The 10065-nt window shown below is 37.1% G+C and overlaps 1 protein-coding gene across 3 annotated transcripts; it reads right to left on the bottom strand.

Moving 5' to 3' along the window:
- Nucleotides 1-80: 80 nt before the first annotated feature.
- Nucleotides 81-9530, bottom strand: srsf3a (serine and arginine rich splicing factor 3a). 3 transcript variants are annotated; one of them, XM_085457131.1, is made up of 7 exons: nt 6230-9530; nt 5400-5446; nt 3846-4056; nt 3627-3761; nt 1091-1129; nt 880-966; nt 81-765 (listed from the first exon to the last, which is right to left on the bottom strand). In XM_085457131.1, the coding sequence occupies exons 2-7, from the start codon at nt 5404-5406 to the stop codon at nt 738-740; spliced, it is 507 nt and encodes a 168-aa protein (XP_085313257.1). In that variant the 5' UTR covers nt 5407-5446; nt 6230-9530; the 3' UTR covers nt 81-737. The 3 variants fall into 3 exon arrangements, 2 of the variants coding, with proteins under 2 accessions (XP_085313257.1, XP_085313256.1); XM_085457130.1 differs by lacking the exon at nt 6230-9530 and adding an exon at nt 6007-6218; XR_014920501.1 differs by lacking the exons at nt 81-765; nt 6230-9530 and adding exons at nt 2054-2549; nt 6007-6221 and having other exon boundaries at nt 941-966.
- Nucleotides 9531-10065: the final 535 nt, after the last annotated feature.

Below are 10065 nucleotides of genomic sequence, written 5' to 3'. Positions count from 1 at the left end.
AAAACGGGTTCATTTTCAGCATTTGCCTTTTTAGTTCTAGTGTATGCAACTATGAAAACAAAGCAAATGTTACAGAAAACTCACCTTGGAAAAACATTTATTGAACAAGATGTTAAACTGTATCAGTACATGTTGTTGGAGCTCAGACATTCAAAAAAAAAAAAAAAAAAAAAAAAAAAAAAAGAGGAAAAAAAAAAAGAATCTAGTCAATGCTTTCTTTCGCAAAGGAAGGCATTTAAAAAAAATTAATTACAGATGATCATGTTTTAGGGATAGACTACAATAACAGCACCATATTTACAGCATTTGTTAAGAGTCTTCTTTTCTGTTACTGGTATGAGAGAGAAAAAAAAAAAACCAAAAAAAAAAAAAAAAACCCCACACCACTCCCTCTATACCATGTCACAGTAACCGAGCAAGAATAGTAAAATAAATAACCAAACCAAAAAAAGGAAAGAAAATGAAATGATGACTTTAAACAGTTTTAAAAAGAAAAGTAAAACCAAGTACTCATTTTCAAAGCATGCAGGGCAAGACAGAATTTAACAAAAAAAACCCAAAAAAACAAAAAACAAACAGTTTACACCTTTCTTGATCATTCAACAGACCATTAAGACCCAAACATGGCCAACCTTAAATTGCCATGAGCTACCCAACAAAATCTAAAAAGAAAAGACTATAAAAATGTACTTTTTTGTAACCATAGCATAAGCCGGTAGATGAGCTTTCCAAGATCTTCATTTCCTCTCATTAGACCGGGAACGACTGTAAAACAAACCAACCAGTGAATAAATGCAAAATTGATGGGGAAAAAAATTGTTAGCTTAATATTAAGTTTGAAGTTCAAGAACAATAAATATAAAAGTTCTTTTGATTTACCTCCTCGATCGCGAGAAGGATCTTGAGCGCTTACGGTTCTTCTCTCTGGAAGCAGACCGATATCTGCGTCTATCTCTTGAAACAGACCTGAAAAAATGTTTTTAATGATTTTTATCATTTGCCATAGACAAATGTGTGGCGCAAAAAAAAAAAAAAAAAAAAAACCCAAAAAAACCAAAAACAAACAAAAAACAAAAGGTGACATGGCTACCTGCTGCGGCTGCGGCTGAGGCTCCGTCTCCTTGGCGATCTACAATGTAGGGGAGGGGGGAGGAGTTAAAAAGAAAATTAAGAAGAAAACATTTTTTTAGAAATATTAAGAGAGCATATTTAACATTTCCCATCTCTAATACAACCTTTGAAATTAGTTTTTCTTGATCCCTACAGAAACATGGGTTACATGTGGAAACGTGGTTACACGTACTTCCTGGACTGTTAACAGAATGATCATCTGTATCCATGAACTGGTCAAATGTTTATAAGGAAACTTTGTCCAATGAACACAAATCATGGAGCAAGATATCAGAATGTAAAACAAAATCAAGGCTCGGCATTAAGGCTTGTCTGAGAGAAAGACCAAACAAATTATGTGACAGCTTTTTTCCTTTCTTTTTTTTTTTAAACCAAGCATAAAAACATTCTTCAATCACCGATCTACTGTGATCCTCCTTGTGCACAATGTTCCCCAAAAAGTAAAATACCTCCTTTAGCAGCAACACAGGAAAGACTGATTATTTTTGTTTTTTGTTAAAAGAAACTTTGATGTGGGACACATCCTAAAGCAACGAAAAATAGGGTAACCTACAAGTAAAAGGGTCTTTAAACCGAAAACCCCCCCCAAACAAACAAAGAAAAAAAACCCCCAAAGAAACAAAACAAAAAAAAAAACAAATTAAAACTGCAAAGAAAAAAAGTTTACTTCCTGTGGTTATCACTCAAGATAGCTTAATGTCGAGCCCTGAAAATGCACTCAGTAGAACAATTACAATGAACACCAGATAAATGTAGTTCATTTTTGAAATGGAAATTAAAGAATGGTGGTCAAAATTCCTTGACCGGTTTTTGCAGCACTGCACTTTCTCCAAATTACATAACTGCTGAAGAAAACTGTCAAGCAGCTATGAAAGCTAGATTAAGCATTAAAACTACAAAGAGCAGGATAAAAGAAACTTACTATTTTTGGGGGAATTGGACAAGATAGAAATGACGCAAGGAAGCCAGACTGATGGTGAGGGAGGTCGAATTGCAGAGAAGATTTGCCACAAGATGCAAATGTTGGAGATATGAAGTTGCCTGGTGGCTGGTTCGAGGGGGGTAGTTGTAGATTTTCCCTGCCTTTTTTGGGGGGGGTGGGGGATGGGAAGGGATGTAAGCCAAGGGCTGTCCCCGCTGATACAGTAGATGTTTGGAGAATAGAAAGAGTAAAGACGCTGATTGGCTGATAATGTGAAGTGGACCGCTGTCGATTGGGTAAAGGTTGGAGGAAGGAGGAGGATGCTGGGAACTGCATGCTCAGGAACCAAAAGCTTGGTGGAACCTGACGACTGGCGGTGCGCCTGGGTCATGTGACAACACCAGCCAAGCTGATTTGGGCTCACTGGTCAGCAGTCACATGATGCTGAAAGAAGACTAGTTGATTGACTCAGATGGTGAGAAGCGTGGTGGTGACTCTGAAACGGGGTTCAGTTTTATTAATAGATGGCAACTGAACTCAGAAAAAAAATATAAATAAAATTTACACCTGCAGAATGTAAGTGTAAAAATATTTGATGGGAGATGAAGGGCTAACTATGCTTCTGAAGATGTCTTTGTAAAATAATATCACTCTGGCAGAGCTTGTTGTTTCAACAGTTATATTTTAATAAAAGATTTAACCGTTTACATAACCTGCCACTAATATACCCTTGAAATGATAAAACAATGAAAAAAAAAAAATTGTATCAAAATTATTACTTCAATCTTCGTGGGATCAGGGGCCGTATTCACAAAATATCGAAAAGCTTGAATGTAGCTCTCAAGTGGCCAATTAGTAGAAACATGAAAACGAAAAATGAAAAAACTAAACAAAACACTCATCACTTGCTGAGTTGGGGGAGACGGGTTAGAAACTCCAGAGCTCTGTCTTATAGAGCCTGAAAATAATGTACTTAATTTTGGTGAGAAAGCTGGCGGGACAGGACTTGTTGAATGCGAATTCACCAGGCATTACCCGACTGTACTCACAACAGCACAATCACATGTCCAAAGAATAGTTGAGATCTCCAGTTTATGAGCGAAAACTGTAATGAAACGAGTGCCTACTATGTAAATGTTTTTTTCCCCCCTCTTTGCTTTAGTCTGGCACTTTTAGTTTGCTTTAAAAAGAAAGTATGACACTTTGTGAATACAGCCACAGATTTTTTTTTTAATTTTTAAAGAAATAAAAAAGGCAAGAACGCTTGAATGCAAGTGTGCAAACAATTTGTTTCAAGCTGTCAGAAACTTGATTCCTTGCTTAGTTTCAGTTTAGACTATGACAAAACTAAAAATAGATGGTAAGAAACTAGATTTTTGCTAATATATTTGGCCATTTAGTCGATCTAAAACTGTTTTGCCAAAATCAGAAGCTGAAAAATAAGTGTGTATTTAATGAACGTGTGCTTTGTCATTTGTACTCTTATTGAACACTGCAAGTGAGAATTTTGTTTGAAAAAAATGTCTACAGATAAATAAAACAGTAAAATAACTGTCAAGTAGGAAATGCATACCTGCGTCTAACAGGAGGACTGCGTCGCCTAAAATCATCTCGAGGGTATCGGCTCCAGGATGGAGGAGGGCCACGGCTCCTGGAGCGTTTTTCTCCAGTGGATAACTCAACGCGTACTCGACAGCCACACATGGTTCTGAACAGAAGTCAACAAATGAGCAGAAAGCAATGCAAAAATCAAACACAACTACTAATAAGTGTAGCATGTTGAAGGAGTTACCTGCCATCCAATTCTCTCACAGCATCTGAGGCATCTCTGGGATCTTCAAACTCTACAAAAGCAAAACCTGGGGGATTCCTGGCAACCCAAACACTTCTTAGAGGACCATAGTAACCAAACGCTCTTTCTAACTCCGTCTTATTTCCATTGTTTCCCAGATTCCCGACATAAACCTTGCAGTCGAGGGGACAGTCTCGATGAAAAGCAGGGTCTTAAAAGTGACAGAAACACAAACACCCATCAAACGATGAAGTAGAACAAATTACGTATCATTCATCAAAATGTGCAAATTAAATGTAAATTATGTTAACCTGCATTAAAATATTTTATTTTTCTATGTTGACTAATCCAAAGCCCTTCCAGCCTCAAAGTTTTCTGATCTACTGTACATAGCCTTACTTTAAAAGACTTATTTCTGCAGCCAACCATGTAAAATAAAGTCAACTAATGCCATTCCTTGTTTAATTTTATTTCACCAATTTTCAACTTCTTTTTCTTGAAAAAACAATCAAGCAAAAAAATAAATAAATAAATAATAAAAGCTGGGGTGAAAGCTCAGTCTACCGCCCTGCATCTTAGACTGTCCACAGAAAGAGCTTAAAGTGCTTTGAGTACTACTATCATGATAGTGATGGAGCCACATGTAACTAGAGTGTGAAAAAAATTTTGACGAGACAGCATGAGTCCACCATGACACAGAACAAACAGTGGTTGTGGTAATTCAGTAAATGGTTTTGTCTTCTTTAACTTCTTGTGTAATGTGCACATATTTAGAGAATATAATTTTTTATTGACAAACTCATTCATTGGAGTCACCATCTGTTAGCTTTGCAGTGTTTGAATTAGGGGCTGTGTCCAGCAAAGTACTTTTTGCCTGACGATAATGCTAGGCCATCCTCTGAAAATGTCCAGCTGAGAATACTTGAGAGCACTTAGAAGTCACCGCACATTTTCAGCACAGACAATTTGGTTGCTATGATACATAACATCTACTTTACCTGACTGCTACTGACCTGGTGAACGAACTGTTCCTCTAGACCTTTATATTTAACATCAATATTGTGGTAGACATGGATACTCAGAGAAGCAACATTCACTTCTCATCCATTGTTGCTCAGATGGTTGTCAGCATGTGTGCAATGGGAAAGCCTGTCTGCATGGCATTTGTCCCAGTTCTGCTTGATGGGGTAAAAAGTGACAAGCACAGCTTTCTATCAAAAGTTCAAGATCTTAAGGCCTGGCAACCAGTAAAACAACCCAATCACAAAGCTTGGGAGAGATGCTCAGTGCCCCATTGCTGCTGGCGTTTTAACAATACCATCAATACATGCCACTCCTATTCCAAGCAATTCCAAGAACATTGCTCTTAGGAACTACGCTGGCCTCAGGAAAAAAATACTTTGGTCTTTGGACACACCCCTTAAGTTCACAAATACTGTAATTCTTTTAAAGTCACTTAGCATGTTCTGTGTTGTTTCATGGGACACCAGGGCACCTCCCTACTGCAAAACAAAGCAAGAAAAGCTACACGACTAACTGTCTGAGTTGTCATACCTCCCATTTCAAATTTATTCTTGTTTAAGTCCAAGACTCTGTTATCCCTGAAAAGAAAAAAACAAAACAAAATTACAAGAAACAGTTACAGTCAAACAGCTCTGAGAACAGTTAATCTATGGCCCCATTTAAAGCTGGTATCAGTGAATTGTTATATTTGCATTCACTTTGCAGCACTGCAAAGCCTTTTCTAACAAAGAGTCTCATTCAGGTTTATACATGACTGGGTTGCTTATAACTGCAGTACCTACACAGGATTTTTAAATATTTAACAACCGCACACTTAAAAAAAAAAAAAAAATCCAAAGCCAACGCGTTTCTTTTTGGGGGTGGGGCGGTCTCTTTAGTGCTTCTTTGGTGCTTTTCGGATGAATGGTGAATAAAACTATGTTGGTTAATTGGTCAGAGGTATATAATATATAATACAACAATAAGCTAGAAAATGGGGTGGCTTCTATTAGCAGACTCCTGAGCCTTAACACTGGCTATACATTTCCAGGCTAACAGCACCAAAAATAGTTCGCTTTAGCTTGATTGTTGACGGGTAACATTAAAATTGGATTTTAGTTACTCTAAAAAGACATTTCTTAAGAATATTACAAATTACTTTTGAGTCCAACTTTTCATCCGAACGATAATGCAGCAAAGTTTTCCACCACCCTCCAAAACCAACCATGCGAGGATTAACGTTACGCTAGCAAATTTAGCATTTATTACCGCGAAACGATTTACAAAAGAATTCGTCGCGATGCGAATCGGCATCCTAGCTGAATTCACACGAGAAACGTGTGGAAGACCGAACCTACCTTCCTGTATGGAATATAACTCACCTTTTTACAGCTAAAACTCAACAAAAAACCGCTTGCAGAAGATTTCACGCCGCTCGTTTGAGCAGCAGGCCTAGCCTGTTAGCTTATTAGCGCCTCGAGTAAAGCGGAAGAGCGAGGGGGAAAAAAGAAAAAGCCCACTCTTCTTCTGCGTGTGTAAAACGCCATTAAAACACCGATAAATGTCTATACTGCCACCTACTGTACCAAAGTGGAATGTCTGCCACAACACATTAAACTAGCAAACATGTGAGATCTTCACCCAACTTTTATAACAGAAAAATGTAACCAGAGAAAGTTTAGAACATTTTACATGACTGAATTTTTTAAAAAGCGCCTTTACTTCCATCATCACATCATTATATTTAAATATTACTGTTATATGTGTTACTTCATAGGATAATCAAGGTATAATAAAGTGAACCAAGCTGCTATTAGTCTAAGGAGCGACTGGACTTTAAGTTTTGTGAAGACGTTTCACTTCTCATCCAAGAACCTTCTTCAGTTCTAAAAGCTGCTATTACATTGAGTTAAACTTCATAATCCCTTTTAGTCTACTTTGGCTATAGGTAAACCTATCCCTGCCCCGAGCCACTTTAATTTATATCTACACTGTTAAAAACAAACTCAAAGCAAGCTTATTTGTAAAGGGCATTGTTTCATTTATTCATAGAGGTCAAGTAAAATGTACAACCATGTAAAAAAAGGGGATACAAGTTGAACTAGTAAAACTATAGCCTAACTTTACATTTAAACTATGTACACCATGTACTCTATATACCGCAATAACACTTATTTTTTTTAAATGATCTAAGAAAAAAAGTGTTATAACTGTGGAGACTGGCCAGATGTCATACTCTTGCTTCTGTCTTCTTACTGGTGCTTTTCTTTTCAGACCTTATCTGTGCTACAAGGCTGAAGATTTTTTTAACATCTGTTCTTGTTCCTGTGTCCTGTAGCCGGTAATCTTTTTCAGATATTTACTGCAATACTAGATTTCCCCTGTGTAAACACGTAAGGCTCTTCTGCCTGAAAAAATATCGTCCTTTCTTCCGCCATGTCAAGCTAACCTTTGAAAAAATAAAATGTCAAGATGTTCTTATTATTGTGACATTTTAAACCCCATCACCTCATGGAAAAAAGGAAAAAAAACGTTAGAGGTGTTCAATGGAAATAACTGAAACTGAAAATAATTAGTCAAAAATGTTTAAATAAAAGCACAAATGCTATCAGAGGAATTGCAGTGATATCTATAAATGAACACAGGCCATTTTTATACATACATAGAGTACATATACATTAAACACATATTAGTGCATTTACTCAAGAAAAAAAATATTATAATGCTTGTATTTTACTTAAGTGTTTCCATTTTATGCTGCATTACACTTCTACACCACTCTAATTTAGTGTTTGTGAGTTGTGTTGTAGCTCTACAACAAAAAAGGATTTTACACTGTTTCCTTCAAACTCTTGATGCTTTAGTGATGTAACACTTGTTTGAAGTAATTCAAATATGTGTAGCAATTCTTGTTTCTTCCTTTATTTACCCCCCTTTTCAAGTATCTAACAAACCCTTGGCCTTAACTATGACCCTGACCTTTTGACTATCCTCAGATTTTTAAAGAGAAATTTGATTAACGTCTTAACGTTTGGCTGCAGTAATCACTATTATGATAAGAAAATGCACAGACTCAAGCATGAAGCCCACTGTCTAGATAAAAATTCACTGCAAATGTTTTTGCTGTGGTGCATAAAATGTAGTCATAGTACAGATACGATGTTTTCTATGTTCTGTGACAAGAATCGCACAGTTTGCTCAGTTTGACCTTAAGAAGATAAAGCAGTGCAAAAACAGCTGCCTGCCATTTAGTAGTTACATAGGAACACAAGTAAATCAACAGACAGGGCTATTGCTCAACACATGTGACCTCTTAGAAGCGCGCAGGTGGGTGGGTAGACAATGTATGTACACTTCCCGTATAGAGGCGCATTCAAGACGAAGTGTGGAAAAGGGGGAAGAATTGTGTAACAGAAGTCTTCATGCATCTCTGACCATGAGGCTTACCTCAGGTCACAAAGGGGCACAGTCAGAGAAAAATTAGCAGCTCAGTCTTTATTTATTGCACGATGGATGGATGAATAGGGAACTCTGTTTTGCTTGTTCTCCAACGTTATGTGTAACCATATGTGTAATCTTTAATTAGACACATATTGGAGACATTAATGTTTCATTTAAACTTGTTGCGAAACACCCTGATTTGTATCCCATTCTGACACAGTTTGTGATAACGGTGTTGTGATTTAACCGTCTAACATGTCTGGTTAAAGCCAATCGGATTCAAATTAGTTTTTGAGCAATTAGTCATTTCAACCTCATGCTTTTGGTTAATGATTGCCTGACGTGACAGGTTAAATTGCTGTGTACTAAACTTCTTAGTAATCGACACCCTATGTAATAATTAAGAATAATAACCCTTATTACCACAGGATTGTTGAGCGGGGGTATCACTACTTTAAACTTTTTTTTTACTGAACTGGGCTCTAAGGAGGTCAGGAGGGAAACTATTTAGTGGATGGCAAATGGTTTACAATAACTTCATGTACAGCAGAGGGGTTTGTGGGACTCCAAATTATGATGACATTGTGTCAGTGACAACAATCTGATCATAAATGTTCAATGAACGTGAGAAAATGCAGAAAAGACCACAGAGCATTGTCATTGGATTATTGGATGCCCTGTGCATAAACAGATATACTCAGCAGCCATTTTATTAGGTACACATAGCTTAAAAGTACACTCTGTCCTCACAGTCCTACGATGAAACATCCTTTCATAAAGCAAATAAGGGAAGTTTTGACTCTGTGTTATGATTCATTTGAATGTCGCAGCTGGTTTTATTACACTGACAGGTGTTTCTACCACTTTGTTCATTGATATAAACTCAATGAAATGCAGAAACCTATTTGGGATTTTTAATATATAAAAAAATGAAATAAAATAAAATAAAATCTCCTTTACAGTTGCATTCTGTTTTTGGGATTTAAATCAGATATTTCCTGTGGCAGTTTACTTAGAACACATCCAAATACTGTGTGAAAGCCCTGATTTAAAAAAAGTCTTCAGCTGATTTGAAATGATTTCAAAAAAGTTTCATTCTCTCCGAGACTCAAAACAAACCATTAAGCTCCTGTTTTTCTTTTAACTCAAAAACAAAAAGGAGTTAAAATCTTTCCTCATCAGTTATACAAAGTGATAAATGTCAGACATAACACAAAACACACCAAAACTGAACTATGCTGACAATAAAATGACATGATGAAAATAGGACTGCTGTTATTCACTGCCCCATCTCTCAGTCGTTTATTCAGGGCCCTTGGCAGACACAACAGTAAAGAACTCTTGCTTTTGGGGGGGGGGGCAAAAGTTCAGGGATAAAAGGGATCACTCGGGAGATTACTCCCCTGTACGTATCACGGATGCCTAGAACACAAACAAAGAGCATTATGTTGCTCAGCCTGTAGCTGCAGAGCGCATGTTTGTGTGAGAGCAAGTGCTTCTTTAACCTCACCCTCCCATTTGCCTTTTGCTTTGCCAAATGAAGCATTAAGCTGCCTTTGTTTTTCCGTGTATGTATTCCCCTGCTACCATAGGGTTCTCCTTGTAGCTATTTAAATGAATCATCTCTTTTTTCAAGCATCCACTCAGCACAGTGTTTTTCAATCAGATTAGTACAGCACATTCTGTTCTGTTTCACTTCCTGATGACTGTGCAGCCCGTATCCCTGAATGAACTCACCCGCGTGCTTCTGGTTACACCAAGATACTCATTCAGACAG

This window comes from Copadichromis virginalis, linkage group LG5, assembly GCF_057382275.1.
Source record: "Copadichromis virginalis isolate Kocher_CV1m ecotype Utaka linkage group LG5, C_Virginalis_male_GT1.1, whole genome shotgun sequence".
Taxonomy (NCBI): domain Eukaryota; kingdom Metazoa; phylum Chordata; class Actinopteri; order Cichliformes; family Cichlidae; genus Copadichromis; species Copadichromis virginalis.
Note: the sequence above shows the minus strand (reverse complement) of the source record. Positions and strands in the feature narration are given on the sequence as shown.